Source organism: Microcaecilia unicolor, chromosome 4 (assembly GCF_901765095.1).
Source record: "Microcaecilia unicolor chromosome 4, aMicUni1.1, whole genome shotgun sequence".
NCBI classification, from domain to species: domain Eukaryota; kingdom Metazoa; phylum Chordata; class Amphibia; order Gymnophiona; family Siphonopidae; genus Microcaecilia; species Microcaecilia unicolor.
The window spans coordinates 371,744,710-371,763,383 of NC_044034.1; the positions used below are offsets into that span (position 1 = coordinate 371,744,710).

The 18,674-nt window shown below is 42.0% G+C and overlaps 1 protein-coding gene across 1 annotated transcript in view; it reads left to right on the forward strand.

Annotated features, from left to right (window-relative positions):
• Positions 1-18,674, forward strand: part of PDK3 (pyruvate dehydrogenase kinase 3) — a 108,144-nt gene that overhangs the window by 85,566 nt on the left and 3,904 nt on the right. Inside the window, 1 exon segment of the mRNA XM_030202367.1 lies at positions 16,553-16,666. Within this exon segment, the coding sequence (XP_030058227.1) occupies positions 16,553-16,666 (114 nt within the window).

An 18,674-nucleotide genomic window follows, 5' to 3' on the forward strand; every position in this document is an offset into this window, starting at 1 on the left:
AAAACGCCTTTTGAGCCACTCGATTCCTGTCATCTAAGTATCTGACCTGGAAAGTTGTGTTTTTGGTGTCAGTCACATCAGCTGGCAGAGTCTGTGAGTTTCAGGCCCTAGTAGTTGATCCACTTTCCACAAGATTTCATCACAACAGAGTAGTTCTTCGCATGTTCCCTAAGTTCCTTTCTAAGGTGGTGTCGGAGTTCCATCTTAAAAGAACACAGAACCCTCGTGCAGGTCAAAACAGGCAGACAAATACAGCGAAGGTGAAAAAACATCCAATGGACTCAGAGTTCACATCCAGAAGTTTATTTCACAAAAAATACTGGGCTTGACACGAATGGTGTTTCGGCTGTAGAGGCCTACTTCAGGAGTCCCTGTAGTAAGCAAGTATTAAATTTCTGAGCATTCCAAAATAGCTGTGAATGGTAAACCAATAATGGATGTGAAACAGGAGCGTTCACAGTCAGAATTTTCTCAGTTGCACAGAAACAATCCACAAGAGTGCACAGTAAATTCTAAATAAATCTAACACACAAATTTATTCTTCTAAAATAAAGAATAAAGTTGTTGTTTTAGATTTATTTAGAATTTGACATTAGTTATGGAAATCTCCCTAGCCTTCCAGTTGAGCACATTTTTTGGTGATTTTCAAATGGAAATCACCATATTTACATAAGTATTGCCATACTGGGAAAGACCAAAGGTCCATCGAGCCCAGCATCCTGTTTCCAACAGTGGCCAATCCAGGTCACAAATACCTGGCAAGATCCCAAAAAAGTACTAAACATTTTATACTGCTTAGCCCAGAAATAGTGAATTTTCCCCAAGTCCATTTAATAACGGTCTATGGACTTTTCCTTTAGGAAGCCGTCCAAACCTTTTTTAAACTCCACTAAGCCAACTGCCTTTACCACATTCTCTGCAACGAATTCCAGAGTTTAATTACATGTTGAGTGAAGAAACTTTTTCTCCGATTCATTTTAAATTTACTACATTGTACTACTACTACTACTACTATTTAGCATTTCTATAGCGCTACAAGGCGTACGCAGCGCTGCACAAACATAGAAGAAAGACAGTCCCTGTTCAAAGAGCTATGTAATAAAAGTGAGCCAAGTATAGGACAATCAAGCCATTGTGACATCACTGATGAGGTTGGCTCTTATTGGTGGCCTGAGGCATTATGACATCACAATATCACCTCTGATTACAAGAGACTACTACTACTACTATTTAGCATTTCTATAGCGCTACAAGGCGTACGCAGCGCTGCACAAACATAGAAGAAAGACAGTCCCTGCTCAAAGAGCTATGTAATAAAAGTGAGCCAAGTATAGGACAATCAAGCCATTGTGACATCACTGATGAGGTTGGCTCTTATTGGTGGCCTGAGGCATTATGACATCACAATATTAGCTCTGGTTACAAGAGACTACTACTACTACTATTTAGCATTTCTATAGCGCTACAAGGCGTACGCAGCGCTGCACAAACATAGAAGAAAGACAGTCCCTGCTCAAAGAGCTTACAATCTAATAGACAAAAAATAAATAAAGTAGGCAAATCAAATCAATTAATGTGAACGGGAAGGAAGAGAGGAGGGTAGGTGGAGGCGAGTGGTTACGAGTCAAAAGCAATGTTAAAGAGGTGGGCTTTCAGTCTAGATTTAAAGGTGGCCAAGGATGGGGCAAGATGTAGGGGCTCAGGAAGTTTATTCCAGGCGTAGGGTGGAGCGAGACAGAAGGCGCGAAGTCTGGAGTTGGCAGTAGTGGAGAAGGGAACAGATAAGAAGGATTTATCCATGGAGCGGAGTGCACGGGAAGGGGTGTAGGGAAGGACGAGTGTGGAGAGATACTGGGGAGCAGCAGAGTGAGTACATTTATAGGTTAGTAGAAGAAGTTTGAACAGGATGCGAAAACGGATAGGGAGCCAGTGAAGGGTCTTGAGGAGAGGGGTAGTATGAGTAAAGCGACCCTGGCGGAAGATGAGACGGGCAGCAGAGTTTTGAACCGACTGGAGAGGGGAGAGGTGACTAAGTGGGAGGCCAGCAAGAAGCAGATTGCAGTAGTCTAAACGAGAGGTGACAAGGGTGACATTGTAGCTTCATCGCATGCCCCCTAGTCCTAGTATTTTTGGAAAGCGTGAACAGACTCTTCACATCTACCCGTTCAACTCCACTCATTATTTTATAGACCTCTATCATATCTCCTCTCAGACACCTTTTCTCCAAGCTGAAGAGCCCTAGCCGCTTTAGCCTTTCCTCTTAGGGAAATCGTCCCATCCCCTTTATCATTTTCGTCGTCCTTCTCTGCACCTTTTCTAATTCCACTAACCAACTTATAATCGAAAGTGATCGCCGGCCATCTTCCGACACAAATCGGGAGATGGCCAGCGATGTCTTAAAAACGGCGAAATCGGTATAATCAAAAGCGGCATTTTTGACAGCATTGCCGCTTTCCCGTTGCTTCGCCGGCGAAAGTTCAAGGGGAAGTGTCGGTAGATTAGCGAGGGCGGGCATGGGCGTGGCTACCAAATGGCCGGCTTTCGCCGATAATGGAAAAAAAAGTGGCGTTAAGCAGTATTTCACCGGCTTTACTTGGTCCTTTTATTTTCACGACCAAGCCTCAAAAAAGTGCCCCAGATGACCACTGGAGGGAATGGGGGATGACCTCCCCAGTGGTCACCAATCCCCTTCCAAACTAAAATAATAAAACTAAAAACCTTTTTTGCCAGCCTGTATGCCAGCCTCAAATGCCGTACCCACCTCCATGACAGCAGAATGTGTTGTATCCTCCGACAGCCGTTCCCTGGTTGCGATGTGGCTCTCGGGTGAGTGTGACACCTTTTCTGTTAGGTGCCCTGCAGAGTCACATTAGCAATGCATTGTGGTGGGTGTAGGGTACTGGGCTCTACTCCCATGGTTCTTTTCCCCCCTGCTAACTGGGTCAGAGTGTGCCCTGTTTTGTTTCCTGTTGTAGTCCATGCGGTAGTGGCCATTTTTGTAAGCCAGTTTTAGTTCCCTTTCCTGTGTTACCCACTATAGAGAACGTAGTTCTTACCTTGAATAGTGCTGAAAGAGGGCATTGTACACCATTGTGCCAGCTCTCACCTACTGCTAATCTTAGTACCAGGGGACTCTTTGCCAGTGGGGCACAACCTCTGATCTGCAGTTAACTGTGAGTAAACGTGCTTATTTCAAGAAAGTACTTTTTCAGAGAGATTAGTCTTCAGGTGTGAACTGGTGTGCCAAAGTTATACAGCAGCAATAAGTCCTAGAGGCTGTATGCAGGTCCCTGGAGCAATTTTAGTGGGTGCAGTACATTTGTGGGTAGTGGGTTTGAGGGGGCTCAGCTCCCAAAGTAAGGGAGCTATTCACGCGGTGGGAGCTTTTCTGAAGTCCACCGCAGTGACCCCTAGGGTGGCTGGTTAGTGTCCTGGCATGTCAGGGGGGCCAGTGCACTAAAAATGTTGAGATGGCCGACATAACTTTCCATTATCGCTGAAAAACAAACCCGGCCATCTCAAACCCGGCAAACTCCACGGCATTTGGCCGGGCTAAACCGTATTATCGAAAAAAAGATGGCCGGCCATCTTTTTCGATAATACGGTTCCGGCCAGCTGTAGCGCCGCCGCCAACATAGATCACCGGCAATCTATTTGGCCGGCAACATTCGATTATGCCCCTCTATATCTTTTTTGAGATGCGGCGACCAGAATTGAACACAATATTCGAGGTGCAGTCGCACCATGGAGCGATACAAAGGCATTATAACATCCTCATTTTTGTTTTCCATTCCTTTCCTAATAATACCCAGCATTCTATTTGCTTTCTTAGCTGCCGCAGCACACTGAGCAGAAGGTTTCAACGTATCATCAACGACAACACCTAGATCCCTTTCTTGGTCTGTGACTCCTAACGTGGAACCTTGCATGATGTAGCTATAATTCGGGTTCCTCTTTCCCACATGTATCACTTTGCACTTGCTGACATTAAACGTCATCTGTCATTTAGACGCCCAGTCTCCCAGTCTCGTATTGCTTGAAGAATATTTCCTCTGAACTGAGGTTGCGTGGAGAATTGTTTATAATCCAACCTAAGTTACCTGAAACCTCACCAGTTAACGAAGTACCTGTCACTACAAAGATTTTAATTCAAGAAGTATTGACAGAACAGAGAAATCTGCAAAGCTGTGTAAGAGTGAACTTATTGTAGACTGAAATAGCAGTTGTGGAGAAAGAATAAATGAAATCATTGTGTTGCATGTTGCAAGTTTCCATCTATATCTCCTCTAAGCTACAAACTGAAGTGGAAGTGCTCCCCCCGGGGTAATTACCTAGAAGAAGCAGAATACAATAATGGGTTTATTTGCACTGTTCACAGTCTTTTCATTAGTAATTTGTGGCATTTCTACCGGTGGGAGAGTTACAGGACCATCCCCTTGCTCCTTCCCGCCCCATACACAATTTTTGAGAGTGTTTATTATATGTTCAGTCTCAGTAGTACCATGCATCAGATCCATTCTTCTGTTTTCCTGTTGTTAATGTGATATAATCCTAACATTTGTGCTTTTGTACACCGTGCAACCCCTCATTACTGCTAGTATTTTTGGTATATAAGGGTAAAATTGTTTCCTGGATTGGTGGGTGTGATAGTTCCTTTGCATTTTACGTACTATTACACAATGTGAAAGCAGAAATGCTGCTTGTTTCCACCTCAATATATGTGCTCTGAAGGCAAGATGGGTGATGCATAAGAATACATTTTTCCATTGACCAGTGGTTTAGTTCCACTGGCACTTTTTGTACTGTTCATTTACTTTTCAACATTTTTATTGATGACACTTCAAAGAAAATACTTCCAGAGAACATGAGTATACAAATTCAAAACCGAACACGTACTCAACAAAAACATCGTGCACAGTCCATCATCATCATCTTTTCCCCCACTTTTATCCCCCCCCCCCCCCCCCTACTCTCCATTTTATTTTCCAGCCATTATTGTAACGATCCATCCGAGGCACCTTCAACTAATTCCAGCTACCATATATTATGAACAAACCCTCTGAATGCTAATAATCCCAACAGCGAAATACCCAATCTCCCCACCTGTCCATCCCCCCTTCTCAATTAGTATTCCCACATTATGTTGTTCCACATTTGTCTCTTCCCCAACCCCTCCCCCCCCCCCACCTCAGTTCTCCCCCTTCCCTATTAGGTATCCATTTCACAAATCACAAGGTGTTGACAATGAGGCTTCTTCCCCTGGAGCTAAGACTAGACAGGTAAGGGTTCCATATCGCCAAATAGTCCTTCCTCCGCCTAGGGGATCCCCTAAAATCTCTTGCTTCCCAAGTCGCCAGCAAGTGCACTTGGTTCCTCCGCCACCCAATATTGTAATATGACTTTTCGAGCTACTAAAGTCAACTTAAGACTCAAAAGGGTTGCATGTTTCATATCAGTCATCTGGAATTAAGGATAACATGCTATACTTTAAAGGTAGACAAATAACTGTCCTTAGTTATATATTCTTAGTTATATAGACTTATACGGTCTGTGCCAGAGCCAGTGGTGGGAGGCAGGGATAGTGCTGGGCAGACTTATACGGTCTGTGCCCTGAAAAAGACAGGTACAAATCAAGGTATACACAAAAAGCATATGAGTTTATCTTGTTGGGCAGACTGGATGGACCGTGCAGGTCTTTTTCTGCCGTCATCTACTATGTTACTTAGATGCACAGTCTGGTAGCCATGTGCTATGTGAGTAAATAGGGAGAAGCAGCCATATGCTGGAGCTGCGCTTTCTCCTGCAGAATGGCGTCAAGAACTGCACATCAGGTAGGCAAGAAAAATATTTTGGCAAATAGGCTGAGTTGCCTTGTAGACACTCACGAATGTTCCCTGAACCAGACTTTCTGTACTGCCTTTCACATGTGCAGCAGAGCGGTTTCCAGTACAATTCTGATAATGGAGGGAAAAAAATAAAAGTAAACAACTCTGGAACGCCATACCTCGACACATCCGAAAAACCACTGAGCATTTACCCTTCCAAAAACTGCTGAAGACTTACCTCTTCAAACAAGCCTATGGCCCGTCATAACTTCAAACACAACCCCACTCCTATATATCACCCACACTCCAATCCCTCCTCACATCCCTTACCAATGTCCCACTCAATGTAATTATCCTACTCTATGAAATTATACCGTCCCTGCGACACTTTGTTCTATACTTTGTATCATTTCTGAGATACATCGTACCATACGGAACCTAATCTAAGTAATTATGTCATCTCTTTGATACATTGTTTCCATCCCTGTATTATCTCTATGATACCTTGTCATCTCTTTGATACATTGTTTCCATCCCTGTATTATCTCTATGATTCTTTGTCATCTCTTTGATACATTGTTTCCATCCCTGTATTATCTCTATGATTCTTTGTCATCTCTTTGATACATTGTTTCCATCCCTGTATTATCTCTATGATACCTTGTCATCTCTTTGATACATTGTTTCCATCCCTGTATTATCTCTATGATTCTTTGTCATCTCTTTGATACATTGTTTCCATCCCTGTATTATCTCTATGATTCTTTGTCATCTCTTTGATACATTGTTTCCATCCCTGTATTGTCTCTATGATTCTTTGTCATCTCTTTGATACATTGTTTCCATCCCTGTATTGTCTCTATGATTCTTTGTCATCTCTTTGATACATTGTTTCTATCCCTGTATTATCTCTATGATACCTTGTCATCTCTTTGATACATTGTTTCTATCCCTGTATTGTCTCTATGATACCTTGTCATCTCTTTGATACATTGTTTCCATCCCTGTATTATCTCTATGATACCTTGTCATCTCTTTGATACATTGTTTCCATCCCTGTATTATCTCTATGATACCTTGTCATCTCTTTGATACATTTGTTTCCATCCCTGTATTATCTCTATGATTCTTTGTCATCTCTTTGATACATTTGTTTCTATCCCTGTATTATCTCTATGATTCTTTGTCATCTCTTTGATACATTGTTTCTATCCCTGTATTATCTCTATGATTCTTTGTCATCTCTTTGATACATTGTTTCCATCCCTGTATTATCTCTATGATTCTTTGTCATCTCTTTGATACATTGTTTCCATCCCTGTATTGTCTCTATGATTCTTTGTCATCTCTTTGATACATTGTTTCCATCCCTGTATTGTCTCTATGATTCTTTGTCATCTCTTTGATACATTGTTTCTATCCCTGTATTATCTCTATGATTCTTTGTCATCTCTTTGATACATTGTTTCTATCCCTGTATTATCTCTGATTCTTTGTCATCTCTTTGATACATTGTTTCCATCCCTGTATTATCTCTATGATTCTTTGTCATCTCTTTGATACATTGTTTCCATCCCTGTATTATCTCTATGATACATTGTTTCTATCCCTGTATTATCTCTATGATACTTTGTAACATGCTATGTAAGCCGCTTTGAACCTGCTATTGAGCGGGGTATAAATGCCATAAATAAATAAAATCAGTGCCAACCCCATGCAGCCAGCCTAAGATCAGTCACGTCTCAAAAACCTTTGAAGGGAAATATGCTTTAGGAGCTGCTTTTAAATTTAGAACGATGTCACCGTCAGTATTTATTTATTTGTTACATTTGTACCCTGCACTTTCCCACTCATGGCAGGTTCAATGTGGCTTACATAGTTGTAGAATTACAAGGTATAATGCAGAGAAAAACAGGCTAAACTTAGCGGAATAATGGGGATGTGTGGATAGGTAAGAATATAAGGGAAGAGTAGATACCATGAGCTAATATTTAAAATGGTTACGTCCCGTAGAATGAAGGCATGATCTGTAGGGAGAAGGAACTGATCAGATGTATCATTCAGCGACCACAAGTGCCTTCACAGCGTGTAAGGGGTCAGAGTATTGAGAAAGTAGGCTGGTTGACCAGTGTGCAGAGTTCTGAAGACTAGAAATGCACAACTTGAATCAAGCCACATTGAGCCTGCAAATAGGTGGGGAAACGTGGGATACAAATTCAGCAAATAAATAAACCAGGCACCGTGCTTTCTATTTTGTCTCCCCTTTTTGTGGAATTCCCTTCCCCCTCCCTATTCGATCTGAGCAATCTTTTATTAAATATTCTCTCTACTGAAAAATTTCATAATAACACAAGAACCAAAAGAACAATCCAAACATTGCAAAAGAGCTCCACAAACAATCCCCCCCATTTTTCTCTTGCTCCAGAGATAGAAAGAGAGATAAAGGTAGGCAGATAAAGACCACATGGCCTATCCAGTCTGCCTATCAATTCCATCTACTCTCACTTCCTTAGAGGTGTTACGTACAAAGCTCTTTTGAATTCAGTTTTCACAGAAGGCCGTGTCATGAATTCACCACCCTTTCTGTGAAGAAGTATTTCCTAGAGTTACTTCTGAGTTTATCCCCTTTCACCTTTATCCTATGCACCCTCATTCGAGAGCTTCCTTTCAATTTAAAAACTTGTCTCCAGTGCATTTAAGCTGTGCTGGTATTTAAATGTCTCTATTCGATCTCCTCTCTTCTGCCCTTCTCCAAAATACACATATTGAGATCTTTAAGTCTGTCCCCATATGCTTTATGATGACGACTACTGACGTTCTAGTAGCCGCCCTGTGGACCAACTCCATCCTGTTTTTATCTTTTTGAAGGTGCAGTCTCCAAAATTGTATTCTAAACGAGGTCTCACCAGAGTCTATTTTCCTGCTGGCCATTCCTCTCCCTGTACACCCAAGCATCCTGCTAGCTTTCACCATCGCCTATTCTACCTGTTTGGCCACCATAAGATTATCATATCTCGCTCCTCTTTCGTGCACAAAAAGTTCTTCACACCCTAAACTAGACTTGCAACCCAAATTCATAACCCTACATTTTTTTAGTATAAAATCTTAGCTGCCAAATTCCAGACCATTCCTGTAGCTCCACTAATTCCTTCCTGATGTTATCCACACCATCAGAGGTATCTACTCTATTGCAGATTTTTGTATCATCTGCAAAGAGGCAAACCTTACCAGACAGCCTTTCAGCAATATCACTTACAAAAATGTTAAAAAGAACTGGCCCAAGAAGCAAACCTTTTCCTCAGAATGAGCTCTATTTACCACTATCCTCTGTTGCTTTCCACTCAACCATTTCCTCACCCAGTCAGTCACTTTAGGGCTCATATTGAGGGCACTCTATTTATTAGTCATCTATGTGGAACCGTGTCGAAGGCTTTGCTAAAATCTAGATACGTCACTTCTAGCTGTCTCCCTAGATCCAACTCTCTGGTTACCCAGTCAAAGAAATTAACCAGACTTGTCTGACAAAACCTGCCTCTAGTGAAAACCATGTTGCCTCGGGTCCTGTAGTCCATTGGATTCCAAAAACTTTACTGTTCTGTTTTTAAAACGTTTCCATTAATTTACTTACCAGAGAAGTCGGACTTACCGGCCTGTAGTTCCCAGCCTCTTCCTTATCTTCACTTTTGTGGAGAGGAACCACATCTGCTCTTCCCCAGTCCTCCAGGACCACTCCTGATTCTAGAGAAGCATTGAAAAGGTCAACCAGTGGAGCTGCTAGAGCCTCCCTCAGCACTCTCAAATGTATGCCATCCGGTCCCATCACTTTGTCCACCTTTAGTTTATCCAGCTCCTCACAAACACAGTCCTCTGAAAATTGTTCAGGAACTACCACCCCTCTATTTATGTTTGTCTTCTGCGGTCCTGCCCCTGGCCCTTGAACAGGAATGGAAGGCCATTTGTGTTCCGCAGGGCTCTCCTTTGTCTCCAATGTCTGCTTTGGGTCAAGTTTTAAGTTCTTCTGGTTTTAAAAATGTTTAACCATGCAGATGATATTACCATATTACTCTCTGTCTCTCAGACAGCTGAGGGCACTACAATTAGAGTAAGAGATTGTATTCATCTACTAGAGACATGAATTAAAGCTTATGGCCTGAAGCTTAATTTATTTTATTTTTGTTACATTTGTACCCTACGCTTTCCCACTCATGGCAGGCTCAATGCGGCAGGCAATGGAGGGTTAAGTGACTTGCCCAGAGTCACAAGGAGCTGCCTGTGCCTGAAGTGGGAATCGAACTCAGTTCCTCAGTTCCCAAGGACCAAAGTCCACCACCCTAACCACTAGGCCACTCCTCCACTGTTGCTACTATTTGAGATTCTACATGGAATGTTGCTATTCCACTAGCAACATTCCATGTAGAAGTCGGACCTTGCAGATCACCAATGTGGCCGCGCAGGCTTCTGCTTCTGTGAGTCTGACGTCCTGCACGTGCAAGACGTCAGACTCACAGAAACAGAAGCCTGCGCAGCCTCCTACATGGAATGTTGCTAGTGGAATAGCAACATTCCATGTAGAATCTCCAATAGTAGCAATAGAATCTCAATAGTAGCAACATTCCATGTAGAAGTCGGACCTTGCAGATCTTCACTAATGTGGCCGCGCAGGCTTCTACATGGAATGTTGCTAGTGGAATAGCAACATTCCATGTAGAATCTCCAATAGTAGCAACAGAATCTCCAATAGTAGCAACATTCCATGTAGAATCTCCAAGAGTAGCAACATTCCATGTAGAATCTCCAATAGTAGCAACATTCCATGTAGAATCTCCAATAGTATCTATTTTATTTTTGTTACATTTGTACCCTGCACTTTCCCACTCATGGCAGGCTCAATGCGGCTTACATGGGGCAATGGAGGGTTAAGTGACTTGCCCAGAGTCAGAAGGAGCTGCCTGTGCCTGAGTTCCCCAGGACCAAAGTCCACTACCCTAACCACTAGGCCACTCCTCCACTGTTGCTACTATTTGAGATTCTACATGGAATGTTGCTATTCCACTAGCAACATTCCATGTAGAAGTCGGCCCTTGCAGATCAGCAATGTGGCTGCGCAGGCTGCGCAGCCTTCTACATGGAATGTTGCTAGTGGAATAGCAACATTCCATGTAGAATCTCCAATAGTAGCAACATTCCATGTAGAATCTCCAATAGTATCTATTTTATTTTTGTTACATTTGTACCCTGCACTTTCCCACTCATGGCAGGCTCAATGCGGCTTACATGGGGCAATGGAGGGTTAAGTGACTTGCCCAGAGTCACAAGGAGCTGCCTGTGCCTGAAGTGGGAATCGAACTCAGTTCCTCAGTTCCCAAGGACCAAAGTCCACCACCCTAACCACTAGGCCACTCCTCCACTGTTGCTACTATTTGAGATTCTACATGGAATGTTGCTATTCCACTAGCAACATTCCATGTAGAAGTCGGCCCTTGCAGATCAGCAATGTGGCTGCGCAGGCTGCGCAGCCTTCTACATGGAATGTTGCTAGTGGAATAGCAACATTCCATGTAGAATCTCCAATAGTATCTATTTTATTTTTGTTACATTTGTACCCTGCACTTTCCCACTCATGGCAGGCTCAATGCGGCTTACATGGGGCAATGGAGGGTTAAGTGACTTGCCCAGAGTCACAAGGAGCTGCCTGTGCCTGAAGTGGGAATCAAACTCAGTTCCCCAGGACCAAAGTCCACCACCCTAACCACTAGGCCACTCCTAGTTGGGACAACCTACTAATATATGGTCTGGTAATATATTGAAGCTAACCAGTTCACATTTTGCTTTTGAAGAAAATATTAAGATTCTTGGTGCTACTGTGTCAGGTACTCTCTTTTTGGACTCCCAGGTGTGAATCTACTTACTAAGAAATCATTTCTGTTAATGAGGAAACGTAGAATACGTAATTGCTTTGATCGTCATACTTTTAGATTGATTGTCCAAAGTTTACTTCATCTTGTTGGGCAGACTGGGTGGACCATAATCTGCTATGTTACTGTTATCTAACTTGGATTACAGTAATGTTATTTATGCTGTTGAAAAGGTCTTCTGAGGAAAATTCAAACTATTCAGAATACGGCCGCACGTTTGCATTTTTTCTGCTCATAAATATAATAGAGTTTCTCCACTACTGCAGGACTCAAATTCAATTTAAGGTATGTATTATAATTCATAAAAAATCTTTTTGGACAGTCACCTGAATATCTACTTGGTTGGGTTCAAATGTCTGATAACAACAGAGGCCTTCGAGATAATTTTTCACTTCATTATCCTAGTGCTACTAAATTGAAAAATAAGACCTTTTATTCTACGAGCCTTATATTTCAAGCCCTGTTATGGAATTCTCTTCCTGTACAACTAAGAAAAATGCAGAATCCATCTAGTTTTTGAAAAACCTTTTCTTTCTAAGAAGTTTTTATGATTAGATTTCCTTCTTTTAAATATGTATTAATTGATTAGTTGTTAACTCGCAGTATCTACCTGCTGCTTCTTGTTGTGATCTGCACTAAACTCCCCTGGGTGGTAGTGGAATGTAAAAAGAAAAGTAAATATTTGTTAAGCAATACCATCTTATCTTTATCAGCTTCTACATATTTCTCCCCTTCATCTTTGAGTCTCACAATGGCACTTTTGCACTTCCTCCTATCACTAACATATCTTAAAAAAAAAAAAAAAAAAGTCCCCCCTCCCTCCAGTTTTACCATATTGATTATTTTTCTTCCCTTTGCATCTTTGCTTTCCTGACTACTCTACCAGCTTCTCTTAGCTTTTCCAGATATTGTCACCTCTCTTCCTGTGATAGTTTATAAAGGCTAACCTCTTTTTTCCTTACCCTTTCAGCTACTACTTTTGAGAACCAAAACGACCCTTTCCTCTTACTTTTATTTACTTTCCTTACAAAAAGGTTTGTTGCCCTTACAATAGCTCTTTTCAGTTTTACCCACTGCTTTCCAACTTCTTCCAGATGTTTCTATCCAGACAACAATTCCTTGAGGTAATCCTCCATCTGAATAAAGTTAGGTGTTTCTGTTTTTCGGGGGGTTTTTTGTTTGAAGTCTAGAACCTTCACTTTTGAATGAACCCTCTCCACACCTATCTTAATATTAAACCACACCATCTTGTGATCACTGGAAGCCACGTGATCACCTACTGTAACATCAGACACACTCTCCCCATTAGTAAGCACGAAGTCCAGTATGACCCCATCCCATGTGGATTCCATTACCAGCTGCTGGAATAGTTCCCCCTGTAGAGAATCCAGGATCTCCTGCTTCTAAGGGATACCACAATCAACATCTGGCATATTAAAATCACCTGTTAGTAGTATTTCCCCGTTCACAGCCAGTGGCGTAGCCACAGGTGGGCCAGGGCCCACCCACTTAGAGCTCAGGCCCACCTAATAGTAGCACACATTTAGTGGTAGCTGGTGGGGATCTCAAGCTCCACCAGCTGAAGTCTTCCCTCTGATGGTAACAAAAACACTACTCTCCATGATACCGGCACCTGTACATGCTCAGGTTTCAGCGCATGCCTGCTGTAGACTGCCATGGTGGAAAGAAGCATTTTCCTGCCAGCTGAGATATATTTTTGGTGGTGGGGAGGGGAGAGAACACTTGGTGCCCACGCACTTCTTGCCTAGGCCCACCCAAAATCTATTGTCTGGCTACGCCCCTGTTCACAGCTATATTTTGAATGTCTTCAATTAAATCTGTCGTCCACTTCTGTCTGTGAAGGAGGCCTGTATACACACCACTGTAAATACATTTGTCATTCCCTCTTTCCAGATTGACCCATAATGCCTCTTCCTTACCCTGAAGGTCCTGCAGTTGTATTATCTATAGACTAAAGATCACTTGAGCACCGTGTATTATATAATTAGAAAATCCAAAAAAAGCTCCATACAAGATCTTAACATATGGATCAACACTGAATGTATTGTGTTCAGTACTGGTCTCCGTATCTCAAAAAAGATATAGTAGAATTGGAAAAGGTACAGCGAAGGGCGACGAAAATGATAGTGGGGAATGGGACGACTTTCCTATGAAGAGAGGCTGAGAAGGCTAGGGCTTTTCAGCTTGGAGAAGAGACGGCTGAGGGGAGATATGATAGAAGTGTATAAAATAATGAGTGGAATGGATCGGGTGGATGTGAAGCGACTGTTCACGCTATCCAAAAATACTAGGACTAGAGGGCATGAGTTGAAGCTACAGTGTGGTAAATTTAAAACGAATCGGAGAAAATTTTTCTTCACCCAACGTGTAATTAGACTCTGGAATTCGTTGCCGGAGAACGTGGTACGGGCGGTTAGCTTGACGGAGTTTAAAAAGGGGTTAGATAGATTCCTAAAGGACAAGTCCATAGACCGCTATTAAATGGACTTGGAAAAATTCCGCATTTTTAGGTATAACTTGTCTGGAATGTTTTTACGTTTGGGGAGCATGCCAGGTGCCCTTGACCTGGATTGGCCACTGTCGGTGACAGGATGCTGGGCTAGATGGACCTTTGGTCTTTCCCAGTATGGCACTACTTATGTACTTATGTAAAGTGGACAAAAAAGACCTCAAAGAAAAATTTAAGCCTAACCTCAAAATCACACCACCATCATAGGTCAGAAAAAAACTCCACTTGCTATATAGTATAAAGAAGAATTCTTAATTCTCAAGCACATATGTATTTTATACTGTTTGAGAATTAAGAATTTTTCCTTACACTATATGGTAAGTGGAGTTCTTTTCTGACCTATGATGGCGGTGTGATTTTGAGCCTTTTGTATATTGTAGGCTTAAATTTTTCTCTGAGGACTTTTCTCTCCACTTTTTTTTAGCGTTGAAATTTATGTTTCTCATTCGGTGTTGATCCAGATGTTCAGATCTTGCATTATCTTATAGATAATATTAGCCACTTCCTCTCCCTTTCTTCCTACACTGTCTTTGTAGCCAGTATAACTATGTCCCAGTCACGATTCTGTGAGAACCATGTCTATGTGATCACCACTAAATCCAAATCATCTTCTTCCATCACAACCTCAAGTTCAAAAAACTTTATTTGCCATACTTCGGGTGTTAGTATATACTGCTTCCCAGACGTTGCCCCTTTTTCCCATTTGTGTAGAGGTATTTAATGCCTCATATACCTGAGGGGTTGTACTTACCCCGGGCATTTGATCACCCTGCCACAATGCTTCTAGTTTAAAGCCCTCTTCAGTACATGAGCCAGTCTGCTGCTGAAGACACTTCTTTGATAGATGATGCCATCTTCTCAGCAGCTCAGGAAGCCAACACTATCTGTGCAGGCTACATATTCATCTCCAGGATGCGAGCTTCTCTGCCTAGGCCTTTATCCTCTACTACTACTACTTAACATTTCTAAAGTGCTACTAGGGTTACGCAGCGCTGTACAGTTTAACATGGAAGGACAGTCCCTGCTCAAGGAACTTACAATCTAAAAGACAGTGTACAATCTAAAGACCAGTGTAGAGAAATACTATATTTCTCGAAATGTTAGGTGCCGAAAGCAGCATTGAAGAGGTGAGTTTTAAGCAGAGATTTGAAGATGGGTAGGGAGGGGGCTTGGCGTAGTGGTTGAGGAAGATTGTTCCAGGCATAGGGTGAGGTGAGGCAAGGCAGAATGAGCGGAGCCTGGAGTTGGCAGTGGTGGAGAAGGGTACAGAAAGGAGGGATTTGTCCTGTGAGCGGAGGTTACGGGTGGGAACATAGGGGGAGATGAGGGTAGAGAGGTAGTGAGGAGCCGCAGACCGGGTGCATTTGTAGGTAAGGAGGAGAAGCTTGAATTATATGCGGTAACTGATCGGAAGCCAGTGAAGTGACTTGAGGAGAGGGGTGATATGAGTATATCGGTTCTGGCGGAATATAAGACGTGCGGCAGCGTTCTGAACGGATTGAAGGGAAGAGTTTAATAGCTACATTCTGCATCAGCTGAAAGCGTCTAATTTCCCTTGCTTGAAATCCCATGAACAAGACATTACAGTAGTCAAGATGAGTCAAGACTAATGAGTGGATCAAGACTTGAAGTGCCTTTTGGTTTCAAGAAATTAAGAGGTTGAATTTCAAAGGATCTAGGTTTTGTTTTTATAATGTGCTTTCTTCAATTTTAATTTTTCGCAACTCAACAGAATATACATAAGGGATTAAGAATGACTGTGGGGGACAAAATAGCAGTGAATGAGACTAAATTTGTTGGTGGTTGCAGTCTGGTCAAAGACATGTTGAAATGGTTGAAAAATGGACCAAATCAGAAAGGAAATTTAAGAGAAATAAGCTCTTCAGAAATGACCCAATGCTTTTCTACAGGAGAAGCAGTTCAGCTTCTACAGCATACAAACTTTGATACAGGGAAATGTAGCAAAGAACGTCGTCTTTCGAACTGCACACCCACATTCTACTCTAGAACTGCGTTTATTAGCTGAATTGCAGAACTGGGGCACTCTGCACAAGTGGCAGCATCTGGAACTTTGTTCTAGATTGGACCTTCATTGGATAGCTCACATGTGGCTGCAGCCCTTTCATGTAACTGCTGAACTTTAGTTCTCCGAGACAACTTGTTACAGGTAAGCAAGTTCAGTAATTCATTTTTCTTTTCTTTTCTTTTTTTTATATTAATAGTTTTTGGGCTATTTTTATTTCTTGTGCTACGATATTAACCTTTTACAATATTGTTTGCAGGCTGGATTTGGCTATGGCTTGCCGATCTCTCGACTCTATGCTATGTATTTCCAAGGGGATCTTAAACTCTATTCAATGGAGGGAGTGGGAACAGATGCTGTCATTTATTTAAAGGTAATAATTCATTTAACGTTGTTTGATGCTTATGAAAGTTGTCTAGAGAGTGTGCAGTGCACTTCTCCAAGAGCTGCCACCAAGTCTGGGTGTTTAGGATTAACAAAATATGCAAATTGAGCAGAGGCTAAGGCCAAATTAAGCAGTATCTTAAGTTAATGACCCTCATGTGTACATTGCTATATTAGACAACGAGAACTGCTGTCACAAAATGACTACTAACAACTGAATAGTATACCAAAATAGCGGAAAAAGCCTCAAAAAGCTTCCAGGTCTTGAATTGATCTGTTTGTTTAACTTATTAGTTGTGCTTTACTAATGAAACTATCAATGTTAAATAGACACCACACTTATCTTTATAGCGGGTGCTTCATGGATAGCGTAAATCGCTAAATTCTTCTCTCCCAGGTACAAGTGCGGGGCCGACGATGGCCAGCGTTTCGCAAGGCTGCTTCAGGGCCTCTATCGCACAGTCTGAGGAAGAAATATTAACATTAAAGATAGCACAAGAACTCAATAATATCATAAATAACCACACACATACTTGGAAGAAAGGTCAGCCCGAAATGTTACGCTCTCCTATTGACTCACTGACAGGTCAAAATGGCTGCTTTATAAAAATTCTGACGTCAGACGCTGTCAGGTCAAATTACCAATAGGAAAGCTCTAGAAAAAGTGACTCCACTCAACACGGTGATTTAAACCCGTCGGGTGCAAAGAATGTAATCTGAATATCCATTTTTGCTCACATTGTAACAGGAACTTCTGATAATCTCCACCTCTTTTAGTTTGATAAGTAGATTGAAGCACCACGCATCGCAACTCTTCAAAGGAATGTTGATACATATTGCAATGCATTGCTAACGGAAGCCCAATACGATTGGTGCGAATGGAGCTCTTATGCTCCTTTAGTCTTGTTGTTAACATCCTCATCGTTTGCCCCACATATATCTTGTTGCAGGGACATCGCAAACAATAAACTACACCACTAGATTTACAATTGGTGTATTGTTTTAATATGTATATCTTATCGTCAACTGGATTCGTGAACACATGGGTCTCCTCCATAATCGAACAGTAGTTACAGTCACCACATTTCCAATGGCCGCTCACGTTATCAAAAGATATAATCGTAGATGGCACACTCGGTAAGACTGCTGGACACAGATGCTCTTTCAAATTTAAACTTCTACTATACGCTAGCCTCAATTTAATATTCTCAACACATGACAATGTGTTAATTAAAGTCCAATGTTTCTTCAGGATCTTCACTAGTTTTGGGGAGTCCATATTATATTGAGTGACATAGGTAATGTAGTCATCTGGAACATTCGGCTAATCAGTTCTCGGGGTCAGTAACAACTCTCTAGTGTTCCATCTCGCTCTTTTATATGCTCTCCGTAGTGTATATTCAGGATAGCCTCTCTTGGCCAATCTCTGTGAGAGACTTTTAGATTGCATTTTGAACTCTTTTTCCGTGGAACACATACGCCGATGTCTCAAGAAGTCGATCTGCAACCGGACATAGATTTGGACATTGCTATATTAGTTATGCTGAGCTGTGTCTCAGTTTTGGGTTTGGGTCGTAGCACATCCGTTGTGTTGTAGCTTGTGATGTGGGTAAGACGTGAACAGAATTGTCATTTTTGTGCCAGCTGACACTAGAGAGACACTTGTAACTAGTCTCCTGCAGAGTTAGTGATCACTTACTGGCAGGGAAGCTTGCAGCCAGGCTATTGTGGACGTGCAGCAGAGGGCGCTCTGCCCCTTCATTCCCTTCCTTACTGTGGTACTGGTACAATTTTAGCTGCTTTGCACTGCCTCCTTTATCCATTTCTTCTTCTCATCTCCAGTTGACTTCTTTTACCATATTTATTTATTTGCAGTATTTGTACCCCCCCCCCCCCCCCCCCATTTTCCCACACACTAGCAGACTCAATGTGGCTTACAAGACACCGTATTGGGTCGATGTTAAATACAATCAGAAATAGGGTAAGGGAAGGTAGAG